Below are 20,721 nucleotides of genomic sequence, written 5' to 3'. Positions count from 1 at the left end.
CAGGTTGGGATTTTGGAGTTGTGCTTGAAGGATTGTGGACCTGCTCACAGACTACCTTCACAACATCTTTGCAAAGTAGCATTATGCCAGTTTTCAGAGGAAAAAACTGAGGGTCAGAGAGGCTAAGCATCTTGCTTAGGTCTTATAATTAGCAGGAGGCAGAGGGAGGCTCCAGAGCCCATGGTCTCCCCTGCCTTCTGCTGCTTCAACACTGCAGCATAGATGTCCTCCCATTGAGATATTACCTCACAAAAAGAAGTCTATTGGTACAGGGCGAAAAAGTTGTGTGTGCCAAGGGACAGTGATTCACGCTGCTTGTGCTCTTCTGCAGAGACCCCTTCATGTATCATCCACCCTGGGACCCTATTTGGCACAAATGCTAAACCAAATGACACCAGAGAATGACCAGGGTGGGTGAGGCTGTCCTGGACAAACTGGGATGGAGGGAACTTCGGTTCAGGGCTCTTTGATTGGAATTTCCCACCTTCGGAAGAAGGCCACATCGGTAAAATCTAAGAACTGGTACTGCCTTGTATTTGAATGGGAACGATGAATTAAAACAATTCAAGTATATTCTTGCCCAGATTGGGGAGTCACTATGGTCTGACAGACTCTAAAATTCAGACAAGTTGAATAAAAGAACAGCAATAAAAAGGATATATCGAGTTGATTATGTATGATTAGGATAAAAAACAGCTGTTGGATCTGATATAGGGCTTCTATTTTGTTCAGAAAACTGCATAGTATATTAATAAAGTAGGTTTTTGGTTACCTTAGCTTTTACAAAATCTGTTCACTTGTTTACTTCTTACTATTATCCTTCAGAAAGCTCTTTAAAATAATTAAGTTAAACCATATGAAATTGTACTTTTTTGGGTAAAAAAGAATTGTTGAATAGCAGTTTCATATGGCTCAACTTAATGCTTATCACACACTGTGGCACCCAGCAGGGAGAATGACTTAGATCTTATTTTATTTTACAGTTGTTAATTCAGTAAATATTTACAAAGCACTTATTATGTGCACAGTTACAGGTGATACAGTGGCCAAACCAGAAAAAGTCCCTGCCTTCTGGTAGCTTATATGTTTGTGCGAGGAGAAAGACAAAGTAATACCTTTTTGAAAGATAGTTGGTATTTGCCAGTGAGGAATGATTTGGGAAAATTTAACCTTTATGTACATTTTTAAATTCTGTGAAACATCCACTGAGCAAAATTTTCAGATTTAGAGTTAAAAGTCCTTTAATTTTAGTTTTACTTTTGGGAGGTAAATAAAAAGTCTGTTATGCCTTTATTCATTAAAACAAGAAAACTAAGTAGAGTCCCTTCTTTATAATCATTTATTTAAGAATAGCAGCTTAGAAAATTTGGATTTACACATTTGTTGAAAATAGTGTATTAATTTTATTTCACAGTGAGAACAGTACTGAAATAGAAGTCAGCAGAGTGTGCTCTAATTTTGGTTCTATTGATCGCCATCTTCCTGAAAGTGAGCAGGCCTTTTGAAAGTTTAGAGTCAGTTTTCTCTTCCACAACAGGGTCAATATATGCTCTTCCCTCCTGTCAGGGTTGTTATAAAGATCATTTTCATTAGCCTTAATTCCTTCTTACGTACAATAGAGATAATAATAGTATTCACCTTTGGGTTGTTATGAGGATTTTGTGATATTAAGCAAGTGAAGAGCTTAGCATAATGCTTAGCTAGTAGCATTCAACATTTTCCTTTAAAATATCTGCAGTTTAGTAAGTAATTTTACCACGTGCCAGTCACTTTGGTGCGCACTTTATGTGTATTATCTTGTTTAATCCTTGGAACAACCCTATGAGATAGATCTATCCCATCTATTTAGAAAGATCTATCCTATTTAGATAGATCCCATTTTATAGATGAAATTGAAGCTTAGAAAGGTTGTCACCTCCTCAAAGTTACATTGCTAGCAATTGGTTGAACCTAGATTAGAACTAAGACTTGGCTGACTCCAAAATCTGAACTTTTAGCCTCTATGTTTTAATATTTGGGTTTACTTTTCAGGGTAATATTTATATGTCTTAAAGATGTCATTCTGCAATTGTTGACTATACTGTAAAATCTAATAGTACTGATGAAAAGCATTTTTTAACCAAGTTGTAAATTTACCAGTCAGTTACCCCATGAACATTTGCAGGTTCCAAACAAAATTGATGCCCACATACTATTTGTCTTAATATTTAAAAGTTATACATCAAGCTACCTAGCTGTTAAGTAAAATATTTTTTATTCTCTTATCTTGACAAACACCTTCATTACAACCTGGAAGGTCATATTTGAATATAGAATTCTCTGATTTCATGGACTATGACAAAACATGACAATACAGGGAGAACTGTACCCTGACCCACAGGCTGCCTCTTTTCTCTGCCTCTGGATTTGTTCTGCACTGGAAGGAGCCTAGTACATATATGTGGGAACTACCTTCCTCATATGTCTAAGTTTTGTCTATACCACTGTCATAAACCATTGGTCCTGCCCACCCTTGGGAGATCAGAGGCTTATGCAAGCCTTAGAAGTGGGCTCAGAGCTATTTGGGCTATTTGGGTATAAGAAGCATGTCTAGAAGCTGGGCATGTACCCTGGTTGGGCACATCACCTTGGCACTATGGATTCTTACCCTGTGTGGGGTGGCATGGCCAGAAGAGGGCTAGAGTAGAGTCCTCTGAAGTATGGATCTGGAGTAGGGCTCTTCTTGTCTAGATCAAAGAGTGGTATTGTCGTATTTCAATATCTTTCAAATTTTATTTCTCTTCCTAGGGTTTAAACTGAAAGTGAATGAGGAACAGCTTCAAGAAAAAGGATTCAATAACATCCAACACTTAAGATTAAATAATAAATAAATTTCTGGTAAACTGGAAATGGAAGGAAACCTTAATTAGAGCACACATAAAAAATATACAGAAAAATCTTATTTAATGGTAAAACTTTTAAATCATTTCAATTTAAGCTGGAAACAAGTTAAAGATGCTTACACTTGCCCCTAACCTTCAATATTGTACTAAAGGTCCTAGTCACTACAATAAAACAAGGGGGAAAAAATCAAGGTATACCCTTAGGAAAATTCTGAACTCACTGATCAATCTTGGCATCTCTTAAATGGGACAACCATAAATAATGTACCTCCTGATATCATGCAAGAGAGTACACCACCTTATGAAGTATTCTTGCAAAAACAAACAAGCAAAAAAACAAAAGGAAAAACAATCCAATCAAGCCTCTAGATCTAACTGCCAGTTCACAGAAACACATTAAGCATCATTATGAAAATACAATCAGCCAAATCAGAAAGTGGAAAATTCTATGGAACATATTATAGATTCTTCAACAAATGGCATGTAGGGGTGAAAGGGAGGGGGAGCTTTCATATGAACCAAATACATTGGGATAATCTCACTTGGATCCTGATATGAACAAACCAACTGGAGAAAGCCATTTTTGAGATAGAAAATTAAACACGGAATAAATATGAGATATGAAGGAATTATTAGATTTTTGGGGGTATGATAATGGTATTGTAGTTATGATTTTAAAAAAGTTACATCTGTTAGGGATACATATTGATGTATTTGTGAAATAATTTGATTCTGATATTTGCTTTAAAATACTGCAGGAAGAAAACAAAGCAAGATAAAAAAAGTCAGGGGGGAGGGAAGTATATAAAATAAGAATGGTAAATTGTTGAAGTTGGTGCTAGGAACAAGGGGATTAATTATATTGTCTTTACTTTTGTGTTTGTTTGAAAATTTCAATGTTAAAGGATTTTTTAAAAGAAAATAATTTTTTAAAACTTTAAAATATTATTTGCATGCTAGTTTTTCTAAATAGAAAGTCCTAGAAACCTTGTAGACAAAATGTTACAATAACGGAAGTCACAGGTTTTTGGATACAAGATTGGTGTTCAAAAGTCAATAGCAATAATGAAATAAGAAAAAAAAAACCAAATATGAAAAACAAAAATATAAAACTACAAAAAGAGAATTAAAAAGAAAATAGTAATGACCTTAAGAAAAGGAAGGACTTCTTAAGCAATATACAAAAAGCAGAGATCATAAACAAAATATTGAAAAATTCAATGACTTGAAATTAAAACATATAGGACAAAACCCCCCAAAACAAAGACAAATGTCAACCTGGGAGAAGGGATTTGCAACATATTTAAAAGTTTTTGTAGACCTAAAATTTTGCAAAGAAAGCCCAATAGCAAACTTTATAAAAGAATGGGCAATTCACAGAAGAGGAAATAGAGTTAGTTTATTCAAGATGAAAAGATACTCCACCTCTTTAATAGTCAGGGAAATGTAAATTATAGTCACACCTTTCACAGCGGCAAAAATTTTAAAAGTCTGACCTGACCTAACGTTGGTGAGAATGTAGAACAAAGGGAACTCATCACTGTTAGTGAAAGTGTAATTGGTGTAATTTGGAAGTAAAATTGGGTATATGCTGGGTCTCCTCATGACCCAGCATATACCAAAGAAATTCTAGCCTATATGCATAAAGAGACCCATGCAACTGATGCCTGTCAGTAGGAAAATAGAACAACCCAAATGTCCATCAGTAGGGAAATGGAAAAAGAGATTGTGAATATGTGCATTAGAGGAAATATAATAGTTAAAACACAAATAGATTCTAAAAAAGTAATATTGGGAGAGAAAAGTGGTTTGGAGGACATTACTTAAAACTGCAATACATTTATATAAATTGAAGGCCAAATAATATGTGTATCCCTAAACATACAATTAAACATGGTAAAAGTAAAAATAAAAATGGACTGAATGATATCCATGAAATTCATGATAGAAGTTGCTTTTGTGGAGGAAATGAAGTAGGGGGAAAAACAGACTGTAACTTTATCTGTAATGTTTAATTCCTAACAAAAAAAACCTGAAACAAAAATGAAAAAATGTTAATAGGTACACAAATGTTTTGTAATATCTGCATTCAGTGAATAAAAATAAAATATTTTGAAAATGAAAAAAAATGAATACTTGCTGGATTTTAGTCATGGTGATTTTCTCAACATAGTAAGGTGTCTGGTGGATTCAGAAGAAAACGCTTGCTGATTTTATTTTAGTTTTTACGTTAATTTTTGAATTTGTCTTGGATGAGAATAAAACTGTTAGGCATTTCACCCTAAATCAAAACTGGCTAGTTAGCTAATGACAGAAGGAATCATCTTTAATACAAGAAGAATTTTTTTTTTTCTTTTTTTTTGGCTTGGGTCTCAGAGTGCTTTGTATACTGTGGATTATGTAATCTGTTGCAACCACCCACCCAGCCCAGGAGTCGTTGGTGAATTCTGGCTGGGAAGCAGTTCTGTTTGTTCTGTTTTGTTTAGTAACCTTTTTTCTGGAAAGATGTCAGCTTGGTCCTAGAGGGAAACGTGTTCCTTTCTTGGTATGGTAGAGTATTTTAAATACTGGTCCTTCTGAACTGTTATTAAAAAACAACACTCAAAACTATAAGTCGCATTCTTGAAACTTTTATCAAATTCAGTTCAAATTTTCACATGGAGTTCGCGATGGGTTTTAAACAAAACTGGAATCTTAAACTACAGTAATAGAAGAATTGGGAATTTGTATTATTGGAGGGCTTAGGGTCAGCGTTATCCAACTTCCACTACTAATTACCAGACTTTAGAAAAGCATTCCCAAGAGGTAAATTTGGGCATAGGGAGTTTGCCTATGCCCAACCCATATTAGCTCTGTTTACAATGTTTCAAGTAGGCTTTCTAGAAGTATGACATAGTAATCCTTACCTCAGATACTGTGTCAGTAAAGAGGCAATTCTAACGAATCTGGAAAAACGTGTTTTTTTGAGTGTTTTTCTTTCATACATGTGTAGATGGAAAATTTTATAGATAGTGAATTATTCGTAAAAATTATATAAAATTTACCCTGTTAGTCTCGAATTTGTCCTTTCTGAGGTATTTAGACTGTAGTGAAGAAGCATATCCAGGGAATAAGCCAGTTTATTCAGGAGGCTTTTATTTTCATTTTAATACCGTCACTAAATTTTTTTTTAACCGAAACAGTGTCTGGGGTGTTTTTTTTTAATTTAATTACAGTTTTTTTTTTTTTGCTTAAAACAGCGGGACAGAAAGTGCCGAAAACTCTAAAAACGGAAGTAATTACCCAAAGACCTGTTTAGCCTCTAACTTTCTCCTTTCTGACTTGCACAAGCCCCACGTGCAGTAGAAGTAGTTTGTCTTCATTCAGCCACCGTCTCACCAGCGTTACGGAGTATTTTGTCCTCTGACGTTGCCGCGCTAGATATTAGTCACCGAGTTCCAGGCAGGGGAACGTGTGTTTTCCGGGGGCCGGCGGGTGTCACCGGCACCATGGAGTCGCCTTTTACTCCAGGACAGCACCTCTCTCACAGGCCAGATGAAGACTGGGGTGAGTGGGATCTGAGAATGTGCCAGGGGTGGTTCGGGTTTCTCTTGGGGTTTGTCTCCGAATATCTTCCTCTCTACTTCCGCCCACTCGTGGTGACAGGTGGGGACAAATCCAGCCCGGGGAACAAGGGCCACTCGTCGTTCCGTCCGTGGTCCTGGAAGAGTCTAGCAGAATCGGTCGGTTTCGTCGTGGACACAGAAAGAGTATAACATTGCCTGGTTGAAATTACTACGGTTTTTCACTGTTTCCCCCGCTGGGGAGGTACCAAGTGGTCATTTTGTGGAGTGAAACTTGACGTTGCGAGGAAGCACAGGGCAGGATGGCGGTGACCGCCAGAGTGTGAGAAGTGAGTGGTGATTGCTGTGGAGTGTCTGTACGTGTGTGTGTATACGTGTGAATGTATACCGAAACTCTTCATCTCGCCGCTTCCACTGTTGATCTAGGCTGGAGACCATCTTGTCAGAGAAGGAAAGTACCCAAGCGCCTGACCTCGAGTCCCTGATTACCCACACGTAACGCTTATAAACTAATATAATCTCTCCAGATACAGCACTGGCTTTGTTATGGATTTTTGTTGTTGTTTGGTTGGTTTTGGTGGCTGGGAGGGGCGGGATGAAGTGTAATAGGAATGAGAGTGGAGAAGCTTTGTCATCTAAATGTTTAGAGTAATCTCTAACTCTCTTGATTTCAAGGCACAATACTAATAGTGAACTTGGGCTCCGGTGTAAATTTGGGGTTTTGTAGCCCACAGTGTAGTGAGCTTATGTCATTCACTAGCTTTGGCATTTGAGGGGAGCCCAGACTGAGCTTCATTTTACCCCCTTGGAACAACATTCTCCGTGGTGAGAGTGGAATTTCAACTCCATTTATTGAACTGAAGCCCTCATTTGATTTTCCAGGGGCCGAACTCCCATAAAATTATATTGTTAGAGATTATTTCAATCCTTGGGTAGACTTTCTAGAGTTGCTGAAAAGAATTTAGCCTGTCGCATTTTCCCCACGCCAAATATAGTAATAATAATACCATTTATTTAGCACTTTATTTGTGCCAGGCGCCATGCTAAGCTCTTTACATGCATTATTTTATTTGATCCTTCCAATTGTCCAATGAGATAGGTACTATTATTTTACATATGAGATAACTGAGGCAGAGAGAGGATGAATGCATAAAGTCTTACAGTTAGTGAGTGGCTGAGGCAGGATTAGAACTGGTTTGTCTGCCTCCAAAGCCTGTGCTCCTATCACTATTCTATGATGCTTTCCTAAACTATTTCTGCAAATTTGTTTCATCGTAGGAAGAAATCCGCCCTCCCCATTATTAACGTCTATTGCAGTATATTGGGTAGTTATGATTTGTTCTCTCAGTTATACAATTATTATATTTTAATGATGTTTCTTAACCTATAACTGTGGGGCACTTCCAGATAGCATTTTAATATTTTGTCTTCTGATACACAGGCTGCATTTGCCTTTTTTCATCAGTTGACTCTAAGTCTTAATGAAAACGATTTGTTCTTTAACAGAGCATTCAGTACTTGGTAGTTGGTTCACTGACTCAACTCTATCAGGTATTCTGCCCCTCCCTGAATGTGCCCATTTCCCATTGTTTTCCAGCTTTCCCTTTTCAAACTGTTAATTTTTCTTAGTTGAATACTTTAATTTTAATTCTTTAGGTGTTTAGTAAGTATGATAGAATTTGCAGGCACTAGAGTGAAACTACTATTAGTGTTTCTCAGCAAAATATCAATTCATTCTCTGGGAATCACTGTTTTGGGTGTTCAAAGACTTCACTGATTTATTTTATTTTTATAATTTTTAATATTAGAAGCTAGCTAATTAAATTCTTAAAATATAATTGTTCAGACCCAGCTTAGCCCCAAGGCTGAAGAACATGCCAGACACGGAGTTAGGCATGAGTTTAATAGGACTTACTTACAGGAGATAGGGTTCTACCAAGGCAGCAGGGAAAGATGGAAGTTAGTGCTCCACAAAAGCAGGGGATGCCAGGGGGTGGTTTATAAGGGTTAGGACAAGGAGGGTGTGAGAACAGAGTTTCTGCAGGGTCTTGTGACACAAAGATGTGGAGATTTGTTAATAGTGATCAGGGGAGGAGAGTGTCAATGTTTCTTTACAATACATTTTTTTCCTCCCCTGGGGAGGTCTGATGACTTTTAACGTCTGTCCAGGTCAAGTAGGCGGCTCCATGAAATCACTGTGGAGGGGAAGGGGCCCGAGCCCTGGGTCCCCATACTAATTATGCACTTCTTGTGACTCTAATATCTTTAATTTAAATAAAGTGATCTGTTCTGGACAGCCTATGATGGGATGTGCTTTTCTTTTTCCATTCAACATAGGTAATGAAATTTGAATCATTTAGAGCAGGAGTCAGCAACTTTTTCTGTAAAGGCCCAGATAGTAAATATTTTAGGCTTTATAGGTCATGTGATCTTTGTCCAACTACTGACAAATATAAGTGAATAAGCATGATTGTGTTCCAATAAACCTTTATTTATGGACACTGAAATTTGAATTTTATATAATTTCCATGTATTCTTCTTTTGATTTTTCCCCCAACCATTAAAAATATAAAAACATTCTTAGCTCGTGGTCTGTATAGAAACAGGCTACAGGCTGTAGTTTACCCACCCCTCATTTAGAGAAAGGAAAGACAAAAAAAATTCATGTAAAGGATTTTTTTTCAAATTGTGGCAGGATATTTTTTTTTCTTTTTTTCTTCCTTTTATGGAACAACAAATGTTCAGGTGTTTGGTAAAGTCAGGAGAACTTAACTCCTGACTTAGAAATGTTATGGGAGTTTAATTTAATACTGTGTATATTGTGATCATCACTGGAACATGGAATGTGTTACTTTATGAATAGAAAGCATTTAATGACTACAAAAGATTGATCACTTAGGAATAGTTTTAAAAAGATGGTCCTTGAGATATTTTAAAGCTAGTGGGAACTGCTCTATATATGTTTCTCTAAATTTTCCCTATTCTTCTCTCTCCCCTGGTCTCCCCCCCATCCCTACGTGTTTTTGTGCAAAAACCACTTCTTTGCCACATATAAGGTATATATACCAACATCAAAAGCCTCTGTTGCCATTATCTTCAGTCTCTTCTGTGAAAGTTCCCTTCTCCTTCTAGGAAAAACTGGGCTCTATCCTGATGACAGTGCTTTCCCTAAAGCCTTGGTGAGTGGTGGCTATTTTCACTCTCAAATCTTTTTACCATAGGGCCTCTGAAGGTAAGGTTTCCTTGTTCTTCACGGCTTTCAGATCATTCTCTTTTCTACCTCTTCCCAAAAAACATGTTACCAGAATATGCCCACTTCTTCATTGCCCTGTTGCAGTCACCTGCCATTTCCTTGGTTAACCCTCCCTCACTTTTTAAAATTATTTGTTTATTTAATGCAATTTTATTGAGATATATTCACATACCCTACAGGCATCCACAGTGCAGTTGTTTACAGTATCATCATATTGTTGTGCATTTATCACCATAATCAATTTTTGAACATTTTCATTACTTCAAAAAATAAAAATAAAAAGAATAAAAATAAAAGTAAAAAAGAACAGCCAAAACACCCCATATACCCCCATCCCCCTATTATTCATTTAATTTTTGTCCCCATTTTTCTACTCATTTGTCCATATACTGGGTAAGGGAGTGTGAGCCATAAGGTTTTCAAATTCACATGGTCACACCATATTAGCTATATAGTTATACATCTGTGTTCAAGAATCAAGGATACTGGATTGCTCAACAGTTTCAGGTATTTCATTCTAGTTATCCTAATAAACTAAAAACTAAAAAGGGATGTCTATATAATGCATAAGAATTACCCCCAGCCTGAACTCTTGACTCCATTTGAAATCTCTCAGGCACTGAAATTTTATTTTGTTTCAGTTTTCTTCCCCCTTTTGGTCCAGAAGGCTTTCTCAGTCATACGATTTGGGGTCCAGACTCATCCCTGGGAGTCACATCCCATATTGCCAGGGAGATATACACACCGGAAAGTCATGTCCATGTAGTGGGGAGGACACTGAGTTTACCTGCAGAGTTGGCTTAGAGAGAGAGGCCACATCTGAGCAACAAAAGAAGTTCTTTGGGGGTGACTCTTAGGCATAATTATAAGTAGGCTTAGCCTCTCCCTTGCAGTAACAAGCTTCATAAGGGCAAGTCCCAAGATTGAGGGCTTGGCCTACTGAACTGGTAGTCCCCAATGCTTGTGAGAATATCAGGAATTCCCCAAGTGGGGAAGTTTAATATTTCCACATTTTTCCCCAGTCCCTCAAGGCAGCTTTGTAAATACTTTCAATTCTCTGACCAAATTACTCTGGGATGTATCAGGGTTTCATGCTAACCTGTACAAACCAACCAGATCTCACTTCGTATTCAAGGTTCCATGTAATTATGGTATTTGAGTAAACTGACCATACAAGTTAAATTATATAGTGTGCTACAGAAAATATAGATTTTGCACCAAATAAACATCTCTTCATTTGGTCCTATACAGAAGCCGAAGTTTTAAAACACAGTTAATATCATCCTTTACCCTTTAGTCTGATATACCCCAGTCTCAACCAAGTCCATTTCATTCATATCTCCAGTTGAAGTCTGATCTCCATTTCAGCCTCTTTAATAGTTGCTGCTTAGGGCAATGCTGACACTCACAGCTGCCGAACTCTGGCTCTAAGTCCAGGCGCCACACAGACACCCGAAGCTCCAGGGACCTACCAGGTCACACACAAACATCTCAGCATCTCAGAATTTATAAATAACTGTTAGAACTCATGAATGGATGTGACTGCTGTAAGAGCTTACAATTTAGGGACCTTTACATAAGCCTTCGCCTGATAACCCATGCTCCCAGATTCAATTCGCAGAGTTTGTACATTATTGTTAGTCCATATTAGTGAGACATTATGTTTGTCTTTTCGATTCTGGCTTATTTCACTCAACCTACTGTCCTCAAGGTCCATTCACCTAGTTGCATAACTCACAATTTCATTCCTTCTTGCCGCCACTCAATGTTCCATTGTATGTATGCAACACAGTTCACCATTCGGTTTATTAGCCGTTGTACCCTCAGGCCACTTCCATCCGTGGAAAATCGTGGTGCCTCCACAAACACCAGTGTGCAAATGTCTACTTGTGTCCCCACTCTCAGTTCCTCCAAGTATACACCCAATGACAGGGTTGCAGTGCCATATGGTGGTCCCATACTTAGCTTCCTGTGGAACCACCACACTGCCTTCAAGATGGGCTCCACCATTCTACTTCCCCAACAGTGGGCAGGTGCATCCCTCTCTCCACATTTTTGCCAGCACTTGTATCCCTCTGTTTATTTTTTAAACAGTTTTATTCACACATCATGCAATCCATCCTAAGTGAACAATCAGTGATTCCCAGTATAATCACATAGTTATGCATTTACCACCACAATCTATACGAGGACATTTCCATTTCTTCTGCAATAAAGGAGAAAGAGGAGGAAAAAAAAAAGAATAAAAAGCATAGAAGAAAAAAATAAAATAAAATACATAATAAAATAAATATCCCCCTCTTACAGACATTTAGCTTTGATATATTGCCTTTGTTATAATTAACAGAAGCATATTACAATGATACTGTTAACTAGACTCTAGTTTGCACGGATTATATTTTTCCCCTATGCCATCCAGTTTTCAACACCTTGCAATGTTGACATTCATTTGTTCTCCCCCATGTAAAAACATTCTTATATTAGTACACTTAATCACCATCACAGACCACTCTAGGCTTCACTAAGTTATACAGTCCCAGTCTTTATCTTCTATCTTTTTGATATCATACATGCCCCTAGCCTTCCTCTTTCACTTATACTCACACTCATCTTTGTACAGAGTACTTACAGTATTGTGCTACCATCAGACAGTATTGTGGGATCTATTTCTGAATCTATACAGTTAATCCTGTTGAACATTCTGTACTGCTTCAGCATCAGATGCCTGATCTCTACCCTCTTTCTGTCTCCTGATAACCTGTGTTCTCAGTTTTAACTTTCCAGGTTTGCTCATTAGTGTTAGTTCATATTAGTGAGGCCATATAGTATTTGTCCTTTTGTTTCTGGCCGATTTCACTTAATGTAATGTCTACTGTCTACTATTTTGTCTTTTGGATTTTATAATGTCATATCTTATTTTATTTTTATTTTTTTCTCTCTCTATTTTTACCCTTACTGATAGTCTTCATTTCTATGCTCATCTCCAAACCTCTCTCTTCTGTCTTTTCCTATCTGCTTGTAGTGCTTCCTTTAGTAATTCTGTAGAGCAGGTATCTTGTTCACAAACTTAGCATCTGTTTGTCTGAAAATATCTTAACTCTCCCTCATTTTTGAAGGATAGTTTTTCCAGATATAGAATTCTTGGTTGTCAGTTTTTCTCTTTCAGTATCTTAACTATATCATACCCCTGCCTTCTCGCCTCCATGGTTTCTACTGAGAAACCTGCACAAGTGTCCCTTGTATGTGATGGATTGATTTTCTCTTGTTGCTTTCAGAATTCTCTTTGTCTTAGACATTTGATAATCTAGTTATTAAGTGTCTTGTAGTAGACCTATTCAGATCTATTCTCTTTGGGGTATGCTGCATGTCTTGGATCTGAAATTTTGTGTCTTTCATAAGAGATGGGAAATTTTCAGTGATTATTTCCTCCATTACTTTTTCTACCCCCTTTGCCTTCTCTTCTCCTTCTGGGACACCCATGACACGTATATGCATGCACTTCATGTTGTCATTTAGTTCCCTGAGATGCTGCTCCTATTTTTCCATTCTTTTCCCTATTTGTTCTTTTTTTGTGTAGGATTTCAGGTGATCTGTCGTCCAGTTCATGGATTCTTTCTTCTCCCTCTTCAAATCTGCTGTTGTATGTCTCCATTGTATTTTTCATTTTTTTCTATTGTGCCTTTCATTCCCATAAGTTCTGCCATTTGTTTTTTCAAGCTTACAAATTCTTTGTGGTCACCCAGTGTCGTCTTTATATCCTTCATCTCTTTTGCCACCTTTTCCTTCAGCTCATTGATTTGATTTAGCATATTTGTTTGAAGATCTTTATTTAGTTGTTTCAACTCCTGTATCTCGTTTGAAGTGTAAGCTATTCCTTTGATTGGGCCATGTCTTCATTTTTCCTCATGTGACTCTTAGACATCTGGTTTCCTTGATTACCCCAAACAGATTTTTCCAGACCAGATGGGCCTAGGTCTCAGGGAGAAGGTGTAAGCTGTATCAGGTTTTCCTGAGGATGAGATCCAGCAGATTGTCAGACTTTCCTGTGAGGCCTCTAGATGCTGTGCTTTTCCTATCCTACCAGTAGGTGGCACTTGTCAGCCCACAGTTCCCCCTTGGTATAAAGAGGTGCAGTGCCTTTAATTCTCAGTGGACCCTGTCCCGGCCAGGGACCAAGGGTGTCAGAAGCCAAGCTTAAGTTGTTTCTGTCCCTCCCCACCCCAGGCCCTAGGGTCTGAATTTTCTGAGGCAGGGCAGCCACTTGAGCTGGGCCCCTCCCCTCCCTTTTCTTAGGGAAGATAAGCCCTTTAGGGAATTATCTCCTACACTTGAATTCTTCCTATGTCTTTCTGACTCTCTTAACTTCACGCTTGCCTGGGTCATTGCTGACAATGGCAAATGCCTGAGCCTTTCTCTAATGAGCTACTTAGAATGAGGGAAAAAAAAAAAAAGAAAAAGAAAAAAGAAAGAAGTCCCCTTTTCAGAGCCAGTCCCCAGACCCCTAGTTTTGCTGGTCAACCAGAGTTGGTACCCGGTTCTATGTGCCCCTTTTCTTGGCACATGGCTGTTTTCCTGTATTCTGAGTTCAGCTGTCTCCAAAAGCCTTTGTTTTTATTTATTTATTATTATTATTTTCTGTCAGTCCCACTTCCTTTCTTCCAGGAAAGACCTCAGGGTTCCTTTCTTGCTTTCTCTGGGTTTATCTGTGCTCATAGCTTGTATTCAGTAGTCCAGATTTGTTAATTAAAACTGCATTTGGAGCTTCCTTGAGTTTCTTTCCCTTGCTCCTAGTTAGACTGCTTCTTTTTCCCACAGGGAAGTGGTCCAACTCAGCCTGCCATGCCAGTGGGGGAGGGGTGCCAGCTCCGCAGTCTGGGGAGCTTTACTTACAGTTCTGTGCTGCGATCTCAGCCATTCCACTCATTCCAGACTCATGAACAATGTGTGTTTGGTCACAGATGTCCTCCAGCAGTTGCTCCTGGATGTTTACTAGTTGTTCCTGGCTATTTTCTAGTTGCTCTAGAGGACTAACTAAATTCCACACTTCCTTATACTGCCATTTTGCCCCCCTCACTTTTTTTTTTGTTTAAATTAGCTCCTAGATTACTGTCACTTTCTCCAGTCTACCTCTGTCATGATTCTTGGATGATTTCAGTATCCTCAGAGAGGATCCTACCAGTACCCTGTCCTCTCATTTATTGTACCTCCTCTCCACCAGGGATCTTGCCTTCAATCCTGTCTCAGGCATTTACTTTCCTGATTATAACCCTATGCTTTGTCATCAACAATAATCTAATTCAGTTTCAAATACCTCACTCTACTTCCTGTCTTACCAGCACTCATCCTTTAGTATTCCAGTTCCAGCAGTCCTTCAGCACTACTGATATTCTATCACCTTTTCACTGTCTTACTTCCCCCTTAGCCAGCTTAAATTCCATGGACAATCATTGTAATTATTTGTTTGCTTACATCCTCAATATCCTTGACCCTCTCTTCCTTTGTAGTTCTCTCTTGGATAAACCACAACCCTGGTTAAATCCATCTCTGCATGCTCCCTGCTTGTGCCCATGTAGTTTAATGTGGCTGGAAAAAATATACTCAACCATGCTGTTTTCAGGTTAAATTCGTAATAGGCCTTTAAGTATTGCCTGGCCAATTGTATTTCCCTGGTTCCCACAGTCTCTCATTCTGAAGATTGTTTTTATAAGATTTCTTCTCGTTTCAAACCTCTGGCCCCTCCTCCATCATTCTTCCAACCAGAAGAGAACTTTCACAAGCTCCCACTACCTTCATCTACCCACCTACTTTCATATTCACCTTCTCTTATATTGCTGTGAATGAATGGCCTTTTGCTTCTACGTAGAGCCAATACCTTCCACTTGTGCTTTATATCCCTCCTTATTCAAGGATGTTGCTTAAGCTTGTGTGTGTGTGTGTGTGTGTGTGTGTGTGTGTGTGTGTGTGTGTGTGTCTTCAAAGCAGCTTTATTTGTAATCACCCAAAACTGGAAACAATCCAAAATGTCCTTCAATATATAAATGGTTAAAGAATCTGTGGTGAATTGATACCATGGGATAATAAGCAATAAAAAGCAATGAACTATTGATACATGCAACAACTTGGATGGATCTCAAGGAATTATATTGAGTACATGTAAAAAAAAAGCTTAAACTTTTCTTCCTTCTGTTTTCTGCTCATCATTTTCCCTTTCTATTAGATCATCCCCATCATCAAACAAACATATAGTTACTTCTCCTCATAGGAGATGGGGGGTGAATTCTTTAGATGTTACTTTCCCTCTAGCTGCCACCACATTTCTCTTCTTTATTTTACAACAGAATTCCTTAAAAGAATTGTCCATACCTACTGGCTCCAGTTTCTTCTTTCTCATTGTCTCAGTTTTTTAAAAATGCAATTTTATTGGGATATAGTCACACACCATATCCATTAAAAGTGTACAGTCAGTGACTCACAGTATCATCATACAGTTGTGCATTCATCACCACAATTTTAAAACATTTTCATTACTCCAAAAACATAAAATAAAATAAAAAGAATACCCAAAACATCCCATACCCCTTATCCCCCCTATTATTGTTTTTTGAGTTTATTTTATTATTTGTATGCTCAAACACTGGATAAAGGGAGTGTCAGTCACAAGGTTTTCATAATCACACAGTCACATGATAAAAGCTATATATTTATATAGTCATCACAAGGATTAACTTGTAAGTCATTCCATATCAGTTAAGAGCGCTCTTTAACTTTTTTTTAAAGTACTTTTTAAACTTTTTTTTAAGGCTACTGAATGACAGTTTAGCAGTTTCAGGTATTTCCTTCTAGGTTTTCTAATACACTAGAAACTAAAAAGAAATATCTATATAATGCATAAGAATAACCTCCAGAATGACCTCTTATCTCTATTTGAAATCTCTTAGCCACTGGAACTATTTTGTTTCATTACTTTTCCCCCTTTTGGTCAAGAAGGCATCTCAGTCCCATGGTGCCAGGGCCAGGCTCATCCCTGGGAGTCATGTCCGACACTGCCAAGAAGATTTACATCCCTGGGAGTCATTTCCCATGTAGGGGGGATCTCATTGTCTCTTGTACTCACTCCAGTCAGTCTTTGCTTGACCACTCTCCACTGCACCTGCTCTAAGGTAAACACCAATGTTGACTGCCACTTTACTAAATCCAGAGGACAGTTCTCATCTTACTAAACCTATAAGGAATAAATGAATACATAAATGATCCCAAATAGAGTCACTATACAAATATCACCTGCAGTAACAAACCTACAAAGTACAGTTCAAGATTTTTTATACGTCTTTTGTCCTTAGAGTCTATCTCACATAGGATACTGTGTTCAGAAATTCCTTCAATTAATTTTTTTTTCCCTATGGTTATAGTCTCAATTTGACATATAGCTAGTATCTTATTTTTCTGTTTGCATTCAATTTTAGCATTTGCTTCTTAAATTCATTTTGATTTAATTTTATTTTTTAATGTGTAAAGCATTTATATGGTTCAATAGTCAAAGCTATCTAAAAAGATACACTTAGAAGTCTCACTTCCATCTCTGACCCCTCTACCCAGTTTACATCCTCACTCCCTTAATTAACCACTTGTTACTTTCTGGCTTATCCTTCCTGTTTTTCTTTCTGCAATAAGAAATAAATACAATTATTCTTATTTCTCCTTTCATATATATATATATATATATATATATATATATATATATAGCATTTTTTTTTGCATCAGGATTTTTTTCACTAAATATAACTTGTAAGTCATCCCATATCAGTTAAGAGTGCCCTTTCTCACTTTTTTACTTTTTTTAAGCAGTGAAGACATTTTATTGTGGAAAATTTCAAGCATACACAAAAATAGTAATAGAAAGAACCCCACGTAGTCCTTGCCAAGCTTAGGGCCACACTTGTTTCATTTATATCTTCCCAACTCCTCCCCCATTGGATTATTTTGAAGCAAATCTAAAACATCAAATAATTTTTTCTGTAAATATTACAGTATGTATTTCTAAAAGACAAAGTCATGACCAGAATACTATCATCCCTATAATTCTAATAATTTTTTATTCTCATCAAACATCCAGTGACATATAAGTTTCCTTCCATGTCTCATAGTTGATCATTTACAATTTGTTCCAAATCAGGACCCAAGCAGGGTCTATACATTGTGTCTGGTGGTTATGTCTCCTAAGTGTCTTTTTTTTTTTTTTTTTTTTTTTTTATAAAAATTCAATTTTATTGAGATATATTCACACACCATATAATCCATCTAAAGAATACAATCAATGATGCCCAGTATCATCATATAGTTGTGCAATCATCACCACAATCCATTTTAGAGCTTTTTCATTACTCCAAAAACAAACAAAACAAAACAAAACAAAAAAACAATAAAAATATAAAAGAAAACCCAGATCCTCCCATACCCCTTATCTACCCCTCCCAGTACTGACCCATAGTATTAGTGTGGTACATTTGTTACTGTTGATGAAAGAATATTATTACTGTTAATTATAGTCCATAGTTTGCAATAGGCACCTTTTCCCCATGTACCCCTCTATTATTACCTCCAAGTAACAGTGTCAAACATTTGTTCTAGTTCATGAAAGATCTTTTCTGTATTTATACTGTTAATCGTAGTCATCATCCACCACAAGATTCACTGCATTATACATTCCCATGTTTTCCCCTCTAGCTTTACTTCTGGTGACTCTAAACTATCACTTTCAATCACATTCACTCACAATTCAGCACTATGAATTATACTCACAATACGTGTTCCCATTACCTCTATCCATTTCCAAACGTTTAAGTTCAACCTAATTAAACATTCTGCACATATTAAGCAAACTTTCCCCATTCTCTAGCCTCATTCTATCCCCTTGTAACCTTTATTCTAGATTTTATGTCTGAGTTTACATATAATGAGTTCATACTAGTGAGGTCATACGATATTTGTCCTTTTGTGTCTCACTTATTTCATTGAAGATAATGTCCTCAGAGTTCATCCATGTTGTCACATGCTTCTTTTTTTTTTTTATCATCATTTTATTGAGATATATTCACATACCATGCAGTCATACAAAACAAATCGTACTTTTGATTGTTTACAGTACCATTACATAGTTGTACATTCATCACCTAAATCAATCCCTGACACCTTCATTAGCACACACACAAAAATAACAAGAATAATAATTAGAGTGAAAAAGAGCAATTGAAGTAAAAAAGAACACTGGGTACCTTTGTCTGTTTGTTTCCTTCCCCTATTTTTCTACTCATCCATCCATAAACTAGACAAAGTGGAGTGTGGTCCTTATGGCTTTCCCAATCCCATTGTCACCCCTCATAAGCTACATTTTTATACATCTGTCTTCGAGATTCATGGGTTCTGGGTTGTAGTTTGATAGTTTCAGGTATCCACCACCAGCTACCCCAATTCTTTAGAACCTAAAAAGGGTTGTCTAAAGTGTGCGTAAGAGTGCCCACCAGAGTGACCTCTCGGCTCCTTTTGGAATCTCTCTGCCACTGAAGCTTATTTCATTTCCTTTCACACCCCCCTTTTGGTCAAGAAGATGTTCTCCGTCCCACGATGCCGGGTCTACATTCCTCCCCGGGAGTCATATTCCACGTTGCCAGGGAGATTCACTCCCCTGGGTGTCTGATCCCACGTAGGGGGGAGGGCAGTGATTTCACCTTTCAAGTTGGCTTAGCCAGAGAGAGAGGGCCACATCTGAGCAACAAAGAGGCATTCAGGAGGAGACTCTTAGGCACAAATATAGGGAGGCCTAGCCTCTGCTTTGCAGCAACCGTGTTCCCAAGGGTAAAACCTGTGGTAGAGGGCTCAACCCATCAAACCACCAGTCCCCTATGTCTGTGGTCATGTTAGCAACCATGGAGGTGGGGTAGGCGAATACCCCTGCATTCTCCACAGGCTCCTCAAGGGGGTACTACATCATTTTTTTTTCCTTGTTTTTCTTTCTTTCTTTTTTTTTTTTTTAACTTTCCCTTCTTTTTTAAATCAACTGTATGAAAAAAAAAGTTAAAAAGAAAACAAACATACAATAAAAGAACATTTCAAAGAGACCATAACAAGGGAGTAAGAAAAAGACAACTAACCTAAGATAACTGCTTAACTTCCAACATGTTCCTACTTTACCCCAAGAAAGTTACATAATATAGCAACCTTTCTGTGAACTTGTTCCTACTATATCCATCAGAAATTAACAGACCATAGTCATTTCTGGGCATCCCCAGAACGTTAAATAGCTTATCTGTTCTTCTTGGATTATTGTTCCCCCTTCCTTAATTGCTCTCTACTGCTAGTTCCCCTACATTCTACATTATAAACCATTTGTTTTACATTTTTGAAAGTTCACATTAGTGGTAGCATATAATATTTCTCTTTTTGTGCCTGGCTTATTTCACTCAGCATTATGTCTTCAAGGTTCATCCATGTTGTCATATGTTTCACGAGATCGTTCCTTCTTACTGATGCGTAGTATTCCATCGTGTGTATATACCACATTTTATTTATCCACTCATCTGTTGAAGGACATTTGGGTTGTTTCCATCTCTTGGCAATTGTGAATAATGCTGCTATGAACACTGGCGTGCAGATATCTGTTCGTGTCACTGCTTTCCGATCTTCCGGGTATATACCGAGAAGTGCAATCGCTGGATCGAATGGTAGCTCTATATCTAGTTTTCTAAGGAACTGCCAGACTGACTTCCAGAGTGGCTGAACCATTATACAGTCCCACCAACAATGAATAAGAGTTCCAATTTCTCCACATCCCCTCCAGCATTTGTAGTTTCCTGTTTGTTTAATGGCAGCCATTCTAACCGGTGTTAGATGGTATCTCATTGTGGTTTTAATTTGCATCTCTCTAATAGCTAGTGAAGCTGAACATTTTTTCATGTGTTTCTTGGCCATTTGTATTTCCTCTTCAGAGAACTGTCTTTTCATATCTTTTGCCCATTTTATAATTGGG

The 20,721-nt window shown here is 37.6% G+C and overlaps 1 protein-coding gene across 1 annotated transcript in view; it reads left to right on the top strand.

Moving 5' to 3' along the window:
- The first annotated feature begins 5,551 nt into the window (after window positions 1-5,551).
- Window positions 5,552-20,721, top strand: part of ATF6 (activating transcription factor 6) — a 311,275-nt gene continuing 296,105 nt past the window's right edge. The window contains 2 exon segments of the mRNA XM_037807081.1: window positions 5,552-5,555; window positions 6,213-6,428. Of these exon segments, the coding sequence (XP_037663009.1) occupies window positions 5,552-5,555; window positions 6,213-6,428 (220 nt within the window).

The sequence above is a fragment of the Choloepus didactylus genome, chromosome 2, assembly GCF_015220235.1.
Source record: "Choloepus didactylus isolate mChoDid1 chromosome 2, mChoDid1.pri, whole genome shotgun sequence".
Classification (NCBI taxonomy): domain Eukaryota; kingdom Metazoa; phylum Chordata; class Mammalia; order Pilosa; family Megalonychidae; genus Choloepus; species Choloepus didactylus.
The sequence above is the reverse complement of the archived record's forward strand: the minus strand, read 5'-3'. Positions and strand labels throughout refer to the sequence as shown.